The sequence below is a fragment of the Dufourea novaeangliae genome, unplaced genomic scaffold, assembly GCF_001272555.1.
Source record: "Dufourea novaeangliae isolate 0120121106 unplaced genomic scaffold, ASM127255v1 scaffold64, whole genome shotgun sequence".
NCBI lineage: Eukaryota > Metazoa > Arthropoda > Insecta > Hymenoptera > Halictidae > Dufourea > Dufourea novaeangliae.
This window is the reverse complement of record NW_015373954.1, coordinates 296,675-311,401: the sequence shown is the minus strand read 5'-3', so window position 1 is coordinate 311,401 and position 14,727 is coordinate 296,675. Positions and strand designations below refer to the sequence as shown.

The 14,727-nt window shown below is 37.6% G+C and overlaps 1 protein-coding gene across 1 annotated transcript in view; it reads left to right on the top strand.

The window, feature by feature from the left end:
- Positions 1 to 133: 133 nt before the first annotated feature.
- Positions 134 to 14,727, top strand: part of LOC107186255 (cyclic AMP response element-binding protein A) — a 30,655-nt gene continuing 16,061 nt past the window's right edge. Inside the window, exons 1-2 of the mRNA XM_015574084.1 lie at positions 134 to 235; positions 3,529 to 3,735. Coding sequence (XP_015429570.1) covers positions 3,670 to 3,735 — 66 coding nt within the window. The 5' untranslated portion in view covers positions 134 to 235; positions 3,529 to 3,669. The remainder of the gene's footprint in view (positions 236 to 3,528; positions 3,736 to 14,727) is intronic.

Genomic DNA, 14,727 nt, shown 5'->3' with positions numbered 1-14,727 from the left:
CGTTCGTAGATGTACGGGTGTTGGCTATCGATCCCGCTGTCCCGATTTCCCGCACGTTCATTGGCGCCTCGGTTGCTAACAGTGCGTCGTATGGTACAGTGCGGGCTCCGTTCGATCAGTGCTGTGGCCTTACTATTACGCTCAAGATATTTGTGCAATTTTTTCGGTTCTCTCGGGGGTGATTGTCTCTCCCGCAAACTCGACCGAAACATTGCACCGTAAACTTTCCTCCTTGGTAAGCATCGTCCTGAACTTTCATTCCTTTTCACTGTTTTCTTCTTTATAACTCGACGCCCACGGAGAGGCATAGCACACTGCAATCGTGTGCACGTGCACGCGCTTGCATGTAACAACTCGGTCACATTAAGCCGGTGCTCCGTTCCATCTGGTGCGTTTCGATTGCATGTGATGGATTTATTATCGCGCGGAGGATTAATCCTCTTCGTGATCGATGTAAAAAAACAACCTGCACGGATAACCAGTTGACAGTTTTCAGTGGAATTTTATTATATCGAACGGCATACGGGCGCACGACCACTTGTCGCGTCTCGTGGAAGCTCATAACTGTTAATCGTGTTTTCACTTAAGAATTTAGTATCTTTTGTAAATATTCTTAGGATTCTGATATTTTTCGAATATGTATGTTGATGTGATCGGTAAGCTCCGAGAATTTCGTGGTATTATTGTAGCTGGAACGAACAAACTTTCCGCGTTGAGTCATGCTATATCGTGTAGGCTTTTAACGCAAATGTGAAACCGGCGTTGATGATGATACCGGCTGCGTTATGTGGAAACCAAATGCGGGTAGGGAAACGTACTGCATCCATGCGGTGTTTCGTATTTAAGGGCGGTTCAGGCGACCGGAATCGGGACAGATAAACACTCGCCGATAGTGAGGAATATTTAAATTATCTTCGGACGCAAGCTGTTCAGTTTTTCGAATGGTTTTTATTACAGCAACAACTAAGGCCTCTGGTAGTTTGATGTAAGATAAATATTAGAGTAACTATACTTACATCAAGGACTTGGATAAATACAGCGGACTATTTTAGTTTACCAAATTTCCGGCTAAGTTTAGGATAGATTATTTAACTTTTCGAGGCGTAAAACAAACACTTCGAAGTTAATACCAAAAGCAGAAATTTAAACATAACTACAGTTCACTCTGTTTGAAATACAAGACACGTGGTACGGACTGATTTACGACTAGAAACGAATGTAAATAAAATTCCTTTTAATAAAATACTAAATGAATTTTAGTAAGCAACGACATTTCTCAAGGAGGAGTCTACAAGATCACTAAGAACTTTCATTGTAGATGGCAGTTTCGTTTCCGAAAATAACAAAGGGAATTAGAGCTCTACCAGAAACATTTAACTTAGCCATAAAAATACCTGGAGTTTTATACTTGAAAATGGGCGATATATTTAGGATCAAAGTAGTATGCAGAAATAAAATTTTATTACCTTTCGGGACAGGTCAACACTCCAAGAAAATATATGCTCGTGAAATATACCTGGGGAACAAGATACTGCCAACTTGCAGAATAGGGCACTTCCGGAGCATGAAAAATAGGTCCGAAGTTACTCCAAAAAAAAATTGTACGATTCCGTTCTATCTTGTCCACTGGGTACAGTAATGTTTGCAAGAAGCAACAGTCTGTAGGGCTCGTAACAGCGTAACGCCTAATATTTGCACGCTCCGTTTGCGCAATTCCGACGAATTATCAGCAGCTGCGGGTGTAAAACGGTGTGTGTCTGTTTTTCTGTCCTGAAAGTACGGTGTGTCCAAATGTCGTGTCGATTCGAATTGTTGCACGGTCGAATTGTTCGCCGCTGTCGCTTTCATGCAAATGATAATAGCGTGGCCGACCTTTCGCTCTGGTAAAAGATTCCGTTGGATCGTCGGTATCGATCGAAATCGGTATCTCAAGGAAAATCGGGTGCAGAGAAACGCCGCGAAATATCATTCGGCCAAAATCATGTGCGAAAATGTCTGTTCGAAAAGTCGGTATTAGCTTATTATAGATAGCCAGTTAACGTGTAGCAAAGCCTGGAGATAAAGTGGAATGATATTTTCGAAACTAATCTGCTCGACGTAGAAGGTAAATACATACATTGCGATTACACGAAAGAAACCGAAACGATTCGGTGTAGTCTTAAATTATATTTATGACTCGAAACAAATGCGACAGGCCTTCTAATCAGGAGCGATTACTTTCTCGACCCAGGCATAGAATCATTTTGCTAATGACTCCGGCGATGCCTCAGCGGTTTCGGTGAATTACGAGAAAATTATGACGGGATATAGACGGGCTTTCTAAATTGTGCGAACGTTAAACGGACATTCGCGAGTTAAAAACATATTTCGCGAAGACGCGCTATGGTAGTGGAATCGGCGCTGAACGTCTATCGCGAAACTGCCGATATCTCGTCAGTTAGATTGCGTCCGTAAAAAATTCGGTCCTATGAGCTAATATCCGTCCTTGAGGCAGTGTTTACATGCGATCGGGCAGACATCGAACGATATTGAATCGACGTTCGATTAAACGAAATTAATACGGTCCGGAGAACCATTAATTACGAGCAGACATGATCTGTTTGAATGTTAGGGTATATAACGAAGATCGTTAGGTATATTATCAACAATCGAATCATGAAAGAGTTCAATTATCCAAAAGTAAAAATGAAATTGAGTTCTCAACCTAAGATTCCTTAATTTAAATAATCGAAGTCAAAGTTTGAAAGTAGCGCTTGCTAATCTAAAGGCTCCTTTCTACAAGGTGTTTCGTGACTGATGTATAAAATCATTTCACTAGTTTTCGTTAATTCGATTTTTTTCTCGATTGGTATATTCAAGACACCCGGTACGTGGTCGATGGTGTACTTAACCCATAGAGACAGGTCCATTGATCTCGTTAGAGTGCGCGGTGGCCTGCAATGCAGTCGTGCATCGTGTTGCAATCTGGAACAACAGAAGGTATTAAATGCCAAACCGTGCGCGCTCATAAACGCGACGCAATTTACATTCTTACTATTTGTCAGTCAGTTGTACTGTCGCCAGAACACATAGGTTATATACCTGCATATGTCCCGTCGATTTTCCTCGCACGTTCGACAAGGAACGTAGGTGTACATCGTTCTGCGCTCTTCCCCAAAACTTTGCGTACTCTGCCACCGAAAAGACGTATCTTCGAGTTTAATTATCGCGTCGGTTTGCTTAAGATTTGCACGTTTGAATACGGAAACTGTTCCACGAAACACCCTCGAGGCGTTGAATATATTCGGAGAAATTCCCGACAATCTCGAGCGACAAACAAACGTCGTAAAAATCAGTTTTTCAATTTGACAGAGTGTGACAGTGAGAGAAATTTCGTTCTGAATAAGGTTGAGATTGTCGGAGAAAGAACTTGTGGCTATAGGACGCAATGAAATATTACAGATAGAAAAGCAAAATGGAGGCGTGATACGTATGGAGTAAAAAGTTATAGACCCCTTTTCTCGACTAATTGAAGAATTACATTTCCAGGCTGTATCCGTCATCGACAATGGATACTCGAAGAGAGATCGCGTCCGAGCTCCTTTGATCATCTCCATCCTCCATGGGCAGATATTACAATACAACGTCTGGCAGCAGAACCACTAGGAACGATCGAGGAAACTTAGGATCATGGAATTCTACGACGTGGGAACCAGCGACCTTAGGGAGTTGTGGGAGTCTTACCTCTCCGAATCGGTGAGTACAGTCTCCTGATTTCTCCGAATAATGTGTGTTTCGTTGTGCGAAATCTCGACATACTCTATCCATATCCAACAATACTCACACCTGTTGTAACTGTAAGATGTGTATCTATAGTCTACGTTAAATATTTCGTTAGTTACTGAAATGAATTTTAGTAAGGGAGTGGACCTACCTTTCAATTCGAAGTCAAACGTTAGGTATAAAACAGTATCGAAAAGATTTATCAAGAAATTATACGGTAACGAATACCATTGTTTGTGAAATACAAAATTATAATTTTAGATAAAAAATATGTTGAACGTATAATATTAATGACGTTTTGAAAAATAAATTTAGTCACATCCTTGAAAAAGAGGCCAGATAGAGACGTATTAGAACATGATCATTCTGCGAATGATTAACGATTTTTACATGTCTGTGTGTACTTTCCTTAAGTAAGATTTACTCGTGTCAGAAAGGATGAAACGATCCAAAAAGCTGATAACATCTGACTTTGTTCAGCAAGCAAAAGATTTACCGATACACGTGTCATCAACTCTCGTTCCTTAAACTGCCTGGTCACTTGATAATAATTCTCGATGCTTAAAAGCAACAGCTACTGAACTATTCGAGAAAAGAGTTTTACTCTCGATAGCAATACATCCAAGTCGAGACGTAGCATTACTTGTAGGACATTTTCCACTTTTGAATCAACCTGTGCACAATGGGTGTTCTGTTTCTCTCACGTATTCTATTCTTGCCGAGAAAGTGCTAGTTTTCGATCACGAACGAAAGGAAACTAGGCGCAGGAAAAATGTCTCGGAGACGAACCAGCGTTTGCGTTTCCTGCTCGTAGGAAGAACAGAAGGCGATTGTCAAAGCTTGTTAACGTGTAATTAGTTATGTCTTATGAAGATGAACGCTCTCGCGATTGGTATCGTGTATTTCTGTTCTAGGACTATGGAAATCTTATTTTCATGTTTACAGAGATATTGGAGTGAACATTTTTTTACCTTTTTTAATGATTGAGATTTGTATTTTTTACTTATGTAATTATAAAAAGTAGAAGAGAATATTTTGGAATTACAGCCATTAAATTCCAGTTATCTTCTGTTTCTAATATTGACAAATGAATTCTGAGTCAACAAATTATGTTAGTGAACTTCGAATCCTCTACAAGTAATCATTCAGAATTCTTTTTGCGCACAAATCGTATAAGACACGGATGTTTTCGGGGTATAATTTAAAACAGTAGGTATGTTTTAAAGATGCAACTCTGATGTTTCGTTGTTTCATGAAATAATTTTAGTATAGAAAAGATTCGTGGTACAACAGCACCGAAATCGTATGTTTTAAATTAGAACGACAGGATGCGTTACCATTTCAACTTGAGTCTGTCCAGGTCTGGCAATCACTGTATGTAAATGTTATCTCTGATAAAACTCGCGGGGACGCGCGCGTATTGAATTTCGTAATACTCTTAATTAAATAACACCACTATTCCCTGAGTAGAAACGTTGACGTAATATTATAGCGCCCGATGTGTCTGCTATAATTATTTCACCGAGCAAGTTTACGCGAGTGTGTTCGCCGCAGAGGATCTCTGTTCCATTACGGTTCAGTTACGCTTCACAAACATAATTGAAAGGAATATTCTTGAAGTAGTAATACCGTTCGACGGGAGATGTTCAGCGTTTGAGGGTAATTCTGCACGTATATTAATATCAGCTTATTCACCTGTATAAATAAATTGTCGTCTACCAGAAGCCTATATGTATACCTGCGCCTGTAACGGCACGGTACAAACATTGTAGCATTGGGTTTATACATTCGTTTACAATCTTCTTAAGCCATTGTTTAATATTCAAAAATTGAGTAAGTAGTTGGAACTCGTTTATCAATTAATGTTTGATAGCGCGTTGGATATTGGATTATATCAACATACGTATAATAGAAGTTACTATTCAATTTCTAATTAATTTCTCATTTTTGACATTGCCTGTTTTAGTAAAAAATTAACAAGATATGGTTTTTGCTAGACATGTACAAAAATTCAAGAACTTTTAATATCTTGAAAGTACCATTTGACACTCATATAACGCCAGTGTCCAGTCATCGACCACTAACAGTTGGCACCTAAATGACGCCACTGTGGCGTCATCGGTTGTCATAGTTTTATTACACTACGTATACTTCAGAAACAGAAAATTTAGGACACGATAGTACTGATTAGTGATTAACTGGATGGAATACAAAAGTAGTGTTCCTTAAAAAGTTCGTCGCCTAACTGGGGTGAATTTGTCACAGTAATTCCAAGTAATTAAAACTGTATGATTTTTGTTGTTACAATACAAACTTACAATATTATTTGTGATCCCTGCATATAAATTATGGAAGCCTGCTTTTAAATTTTGTAATAATATTTAAATAGAGATGGCGACAATGATCCGTTTAATGCCCAGAATTCAATGTTTGCCCGTTACGTTCATCCTGCTTAACTGTCCCGTCATTTATACAGTATTCACGGCTCTATTAGTCACTCGTTACGTTTCGCGTACACCCCTTAAGTCGATAATCGCATTACCGTTTACTAATTAGTATTTGACGACCCCATCAGAATTACTCTTATTGAATATTCATCGCATAATTTCCTTACACCCTGACCTGTCGTCCCGTTTTACGGTGATTCTTAATGACGCTGTTTTTTCGAGTACGAAATTGCAACACGCTCGAGCAGTTATCTCTATTCATAGCGTCAATGAAGCCGCTCCGATTAAGTCACATTATACTTAGATCGTAATCTTGGGAACGGATTGCAGCATTGGTGAAACTAGAAAGAATACACCAATTAATGAAGTGGATCATAAATTCCATTTTTACTTCATCATATATACTGATACAACATCTTTCGATTTATTAAGAAATGCATTTTATTCATATACAAAACTTCTATTTACTTCTACGCTTCCTTTTTTTTTTTTAAAAAAAAAGGTTAGCACACATAGAATTTGTACAAGTATTACGTGAAACTGACGATAATTATACATTTGTCACCACATATGCATTAACGGTACATAAATTTCCGGAAAACTGAGACAATACGCACGCAACCTGTGAAAAATTTACTACAACAATATAGATACGGGAACCTGTCGTTCTACTGCATCTGTTACTCGCTGTTTATATAACTTATCTCGATAGTAAAAATTATATAATATAATCTCAATCGGTCCTAAATACACCCCGCAATATTCCACTATATTCCCCTAGAATGTTGACTTTTATTTCAAGTAAAAGAATCAAGAAACCCTCGTACGGAAATAATCAAAAAGGAGGCTGAACTCTATCCCTCTCCTAGCTCCTCCATTATTCGTAATAACCACTTGATCATCTACGCCGCGTAATCTTCTGCAGACATCAGCAATGGCGTGCGTGCGTGTGTGTATGCCAGCGACCGAATATGTATCAGAAACAAAAGGATCCGCTCCTTGTCAAAAGCTGTTGCGCAACACGAAGGAAACAATTGCACATGAAACTGTGACAATGAATGGGTTGGCTTGCCCTTGTCGAACACGAGGAAGACAACGTTGGAAATGGTCCTGATCCGTGGTTTACACGTGACGAACCACGACGACGAATTGCGTTATTCGAACCCCAACAGTGGCCAGAAATCTGTTCGTGATAGAAACTGAAAGGCAGTCCAACGCCGCGCCTCCGCGGATCTAGCCGGATGGATCGTCATATTTAGGGGAGGGGGTCAATCCCCTTTTACTCGATTACGTCACCACACGGGACTGTATTGTAGATACACGAATACCGACTTTCCAGCGAGAGAGGAGTCGTTAAACTTAACGGTGGTTCCCGGTGGAAAGAAGAGAACTCGTACGGAGGATCGTTGTTCTGTGAAACACACGACGGACCCTACGGAACAGGTCTAGGGAACTGTAATGGCGGCCACCAGAATTTGTTCACGATTAGAGTACAGGTCACATCGCGGTCTTTTTGTGATACTCGCACGGTGCTTCTTTCGGGGATACATTTCGATTGTTTCTTCTTCGTGATGTAGGTCCTAATTGTTTGAATGGTATTTCAATTGTCGTCATGGTAGGTCTGTATGGAATGGTGTAGTAGGAATTTTTATTAGGTGTATGTAGTACGTAGCCAGCAGAATTGGACAGATTTTTATTTAAATTATAGATAGTGAAAAACGATAGTATCTATGAGCGACATCCTAAATCAAGTAATTGTTTGCCATGTGTCTACACAATCAAAAATAAATATTATTTTAGTTTTATTTTTTTTAGCATGGTCCTTAATGGGTCAACAATTTCTTTAAATATTTATTACTGAAAATTCAATGTATAATGGCGTGTACTAATTTTTCTAGAAATTCTTTGAAACCATCGATTGCTGGATTATGATCTGTACAATACTCTTGGAAACTTGATTCTAAATCCATCCAAAATCCATGATTTGAATGATTAGATTTCAATTTTATTACATACTTTGCACATTCCACGCTTGCAGAAAATACAAGGAATGAAAATTCTGTCGTTTCAACCTTTCGGAAAACCCCTCAATAGTCGGGAATTAATAGTAATCTTTGTATTGTGTATAGTGTTGCGTGAAGGAAAGTCACTTTTTAATTCACAGTTCGTTGTTCAACAATAATATTGTTTATACTATAACTAATACTTAAGAACGCGTTTCCATACAATGTAATGTTCAGTACCTCCGAAGTGGCCTAATCCAATTAGCGTAAAGTATTTGAGGAATTGAATTCAATGGAAAACGTCAACTTACGTAGTCCATTTTAGTCGGTACGGTCTACTTTTGGTCTCAATTAGTTGAGTATAGTCCCTAAGAAATAACTGAGTGCATATATGTAAACCGGACGTTACTACATAAAGAAGGTTTGTGGAGGTCTTCCAAGTACTCCAGAATAAAAGCAAGTACCAAGAAACGAAGAATTGAGAACAAAATGTGTATCCATCTGTCAATCTACTGTGAGATAAACTTGGTAGAATATTATTCATATCGATATGTGAATTCTTCTAAATTCTCAAAAGATTTCTTTCATTAATTTTCCACGTGATTATTTCCATAATGTTGCAATTCTTCCTTAAATTTATGAAAAATTGGTTAATAATGTATCAAGATGAAAATTTCTAAAGTTTCACAAGTGAAACTCCTGGCCCAAGAACAAAATTTGATGAACAAAAATTAAAAATGATCTCAATCGGTCGTTTTTGCTCTTCATTTCTCTTTGATCAAAGACACTCCCTCCTCCCAGTTTTGGTATTACTGGTTCCTCTGGTCGCTATTTTTAGCGGGCTTGTGTAAGCGATGTCTGTAGCGATTTGAAACGATGTGGGACGTATCGCATATACGAAATTACAGTAAAACTAGGGTACGAGCCCGCCCAAGGACTCGATCTGCAGAGATTACAGTAATAGCGACAACAAGATCGTGTGTACCTGCGTCTGTTAGCTTAAGAAGAACTTTGTAACGCAGTAAGCCTAGTAAAGCATTCAAAATTAAATTGAGTATAATTACTAGACTGTGAATTTTTATGTAAAATGACATTTTATAATGTAATTGATAAAGACAAGAACAAAAGTAGGAATTTCCTTCGTCGAAACTTTTGTTTTTTATTATATTTCATAGAACCCTCTAAATGCACAAAATCCACAGTCTAATAATTACTTATATTTGAATATTCTAGTCTACTAATAAAAAAGAATCATACAATCGAGTCCTTATCAACTTTCTTCGTAGAAAGCATCTGCTTGGACTCCATCAAATCTAATCAGACTTAGGTAACGAAATTCAATTCCGATTTTTCTACGAGATTAAAGTGACACTTGCAGATTAAAATCTCAAAAATGAACGAAAAGAAATAAAAAAAGTGATAAAAGTGTAGATAATAATGTAAGATAAAATTACAAGGGGAGCCATACACTCGTCGAATTACAAATTAGATAATTATCTTTTGATTCCTATGATTCTTACATTAAAAATCATAGCAGCAACACATCAGCTATTAATTCCATGGCTTTTAATTATCTTTGTGGTCTAATTTCCCTTTTAAAACGAGAACCTTCCCTTCTTTCGTGTTTCATTTATTCACGCCTGTTTCTACCGCAATCCCATGGCTCGGTCACCAGGATCACAGTGACATATAAATTCAGTAATTGTCGATTAATTATCTAATCTAATTAGGCTAGCGATAACACCGCCGCTTCTTGTCGTGCACTGTCAGTGGCAGGCTCTACGAGGAAAGTCGTGGTCGGCTGGTTTTCGGTGCAAAAGCCGGAAGTAAGTACCCGTATACCGGGTTCACGACCGGAAACCTAGTCCAGGAGGAAGCGAACGGCCACATTTGCGATACTACGAAACTCTCCTTCTGCATATACATACATACCGTTTGAAAAGCCAACCAATTATATGTTCCATTAATAGCAGCCGTATGGTATTGAATTGATAAAACGAAGTTGCAAAAACGATAAGATGCCTTTTCCTTGAATTGTCAACGGTTACGTAATATAATTCGAATGCGTCTTTTCAGTGGTTGCAAGATCTGTGATCGACGTGAAAAATTACAATTATATTTTTAGTCTACAGCATAATGATGGAAACCATCAGATTAGATGTACCAAGACGTAATTCACTATTTTTTCCGAAACTCTGTATACTTTTCGAAATAATTCAAATACATATCCTATTTTAACAATATTTAGTTACTGGTTCCCGAAGATTAAAAAAATATTCCACGAATCGATTTCCAGATATATTCTATAAAATCGGAAATAAAGAAGCGAATTATTTATTGGTACACCTAATAGGTGTCATGAAATAGATTTTCAAAGTATGTTTTATTGATCAAATTTCTTCACCATATAACATTCTGTTAAAAGTTCTCAATTTCAATACTAAACTGATACAAAAGAAATTAATTGTTTTCTTCACTTTTGAGCACTTAATAAACAAAACCCTTATTTTTTCAACTTACCTGCTGCGTGGCGTCCTCCAAAAATAGCATGGAATTCCGGAAAGAGTATTCAACAGAGTGTCCCATCGTTTCGTTCGATCAATAAAAAAATCCCGGATTTCGTTCACTGCTACCGCATTCATTCAGTCCCCGCGATTGTTGTTGTTTGCCTGTGTACTTTTTTTTTTGTTCACGCTCGTTTCGCTTCCGTGATCTCTGTCACGCATCAGTACAATCCATGGCAACAAATTGGAAAGGATGAAGGTTGTTCGCAAGAAGTTCACTGTACCGTGGCCTATAGTGCCGCGGCTGCCTTCCTAGGATCTAGATGTCGCGGAACCCGGCTTTTCCTCGAGCGGGAAAGTCGAACTAGGCGTTTTGTGCTCGCGACGCATTCTTTGTTCACTCGAACAGGTGCTAAAATGCTTGTTTACGAAACGATCTTTTATAACAGAATTTAACAATAATAACATTTTAGTGGGTGAATTAATAAATGATCGAATATTTATTACACTCGCATATGCCGTGCAGTGACGAGCAAACAAAGGCTTCCGCTAGGGGAAATAAGGGCGTGGGAGAAGGGCCTCCTACCATTTGGTCTTGGAAATTACTTGAAATAAATTTACATACCAAGTGGTAGAAGGTAGAGTTTGCTTGTCAAGAGACATCGAAGGAAATCAAAAGGTTATAGTATACAGTGGTTAGCACAATTATGCGAAAGACAGTACAGTGGACGTCGATTATTATCACAATGTCGATTATCGGAAATGCCGGTTGTTCCAGATACCGATTATTCGAACACAGAACGGGTCACGAATGTTTTCTGAAAGAGTTGGTTTCGAAGAAGTACAGGAAAATATATCATTAATTATTATTGCGCAACTTTAAAGTAAATTATACAACGCTTTAATTAGAAATAAATATACTGGATTTGAAGTAGGAAAAAGATAACACGAAAGAAATATGATAAATATCCATCTCTCAGAACTACTTCATTTCTAATGATTTTATGATACATATGAAACTTTGGTTCTCCTGGGCCTAGATTATTTGAACAGAGTTGTCTCCGTATTAGTTCGGATAATTGGGGTTCTCCTGTATTATTAGGATAGATAGTACTCGTCACATGGTGAAAAAAATGTCCAAATAAGCATGGGTCGGAAAATTAATATTTTCAGAATTATAATAATTTTTTGTTTTGCTAAGAGTTATAAAGAATTCAAAATTGTCCATAATATAATTTTCAGAATATTCATTTTCCCATCTACCCTACAAGTTATGAACCCTTTTTTGTATCACCCTGTAGATACAATAAACGTCTTCCAATTGTAAGTACGCTGAGAAAAAGAAGACACTGTAGACACACTTGCAACTATGTCACTGGCAACAGTTATCTGCATCGGCGCATTTCATTATCATCCTGTCCTTGTCAAAGCGATCATGTCCAATAATTATAACCGGAAGGCACACTTGTATCATCAACATATTTTGGATCCTTCGACTGACCGGTTTCTCTGGCGAGAAAAATATAAATGTAGCTTTCCTCGAAATTCTATTCTGTTTTCGCGAGCTACAACGCAGTCGTTTCGGTCAATATTTGTCCCGAAATCTTGTTGATACCCTCCATAAAACAGGAACAATACAAATGGATTTATTTTTCTTGCAACTGTAGACACGTGGAGGAAACCGTGGCTGAGGACGTATGTAGGTGGAGACCTATAGATTATTCGAACAAGAGGCAATTAACCGATCGATTATGTTTACCTGGTACTTGTTCGAACTGTAATTTAAGGTATAGAATAATCATATTCGTAATTTGTCGGTTGACGTGCGACGAGTCAATAATAACACAGGAAAGATGGGGAATCTCACGAACTTCTTTATACCATTCTCGTCCCGGGGAAATTAAGCATCGCTCTCGGTTGGTAATTTATCGTGGTAATTTCGCGTCAAGTGAAAACCGAGAAAGTAAAGTTTATCATTCCCTGGATGGTGTTCGGTGCATTATTCGTTTCACTCCGTAAACGTCCCAACGATGGTTTTTCACGCTCCTTTTCAATTTCACGCGCGAATTGAAGATTCTGAACGTATCGTGTCAACGGACATAACACAATTTGATTTTATACGGCGCCACTAGTCGGCGAAATCGATTAAAAATCGATCAAACAGATAATCCGCAAGACATTTTTACGAGTCATAATATTTATTGCTCTATCAATAGAAAAATTGATCTATGTACGTGCAAACGTTGACTGTTTTATCTGCTTCCTCCGATAGTGTTCTCGTTGAACGGCTGATAAAAAGCCTTGACAGTAGAGACGTTTCATTCGATTGTATACGAAGCATTTTGAGAAGAAATAAAGGTATAAATAGACGATAGGATAGCAATATTGATCAATGAATAATTATTAATTGAATACATCTCATTCGTAAGTAATAGAACATAAATTGTGTATTTGTATATCTAATTACATTGTAAATTCTAATTTAGTATTGGACATTTACAATAATTTTATGATCGAACGACCCTAGAAACGTCGAAACAAGTGTCTGATAATAGGCACACAGACAAATTGCTATTCCGATGAAGCGTGAACGATTGTACATATGTGCATATGTATATTCGACAGGTGTCGACTATGACAATCAACAGTTCATCAATTAAAACGTTCATTACGAAAGTCGACAGTTGATCGACCAAATAGCTAGTTAGACCATCGAGATCGACAAGTTTCACTCGGAGACACGCTCCTTTTCGCTCGGTTCCGATCTTTCTTTCCTGGTCTTTGTGAAATAATGAGAATTTACGAAGCCACAGTCGACTTATTCTCATCGATTTCCGGAACAATATCTTTCTGATTTCTTTTGTGTACAGATATTTATAGCTGGTTAATATATGATCCAAAAAAGAGGGATCATTTCAATGCAGTATACAGCGAGGTTTAGTTTATAATTTGCGTTTTTCTCTCATCACGCTTGTACTTCTCAAAGATTCAGTATTAATAAAATTCTGTTGATATTTAGTCGATGCCTACATTATACTTTAAAACTATCTACTAAAATAAAAAATTAATTTTCAAATTCAGCACTTGCAAAATAGTTATTTAATATTATCAAATTGTTTCTGTACTGCTCCGTACAATTCAGTAGAAAGAACGTATGTAATAAATTACATGACACGCCGAATCTACAAGTGACTACAGTGTCAAAGAATTTAATGTCCAATATTCCCAGATTGTAGCCCAACATTAAACTGGATTGCGGCACAATGTTACGATATGGTTTTCGTAATCGAAGATACAGGAGATACATTATCACGCGTATCGAGTGGTGGGAAAGGGAAAAGTCAGTGTGATACAATTTAAGAAAGAATTCCGCACCTGTAGGAGAAATTCACCGGTGTGATACGTCACATCCGCTTCATCGATTTCCTGCATGCTTGAAAACATAAATTAAAAAAGTAGTTCTCTCGATAATACAGTTGTTATCTATAATGTATCACAAAAAGTGAAACTATAAATATTAATTATTGGATAGCTTTCGAAGACCTTGAATACTTATACGATTTTTAACCACTAATTAAATTTTAATTACCATTATTTTATAACTATATCAATTTTAACTTTATCTTCAATGTTACGAATATTATTTCCCTTTCTGATTAATCTTCATTCCATAAATCTTGAGATGTTATTTCCATTAAGATATTTATACGGGGATAATAATGTTTTTTAGTTTCGATACTTACATCATTCCTATTACCAAGATAAAATTTACGATCGCGATAAAAAATTAAAATACACGATCCGTTGGCTGTTGTAGTAGTTGTACGATCGGGGTTACCGATCAATCCGCCATTTTTTGCACGGTAACCAAGCGTCCCGAACCGCGCGCAAAATGGATCGCATTGTTCCGTGGCCCATTTTTTTTTTCACTCCTTCAAGAAAGGGACGTATATACGTACATTTATCGGTCGCGTAAAAACGAAACGTGAGCAATGAACGGTGCAGGTATAC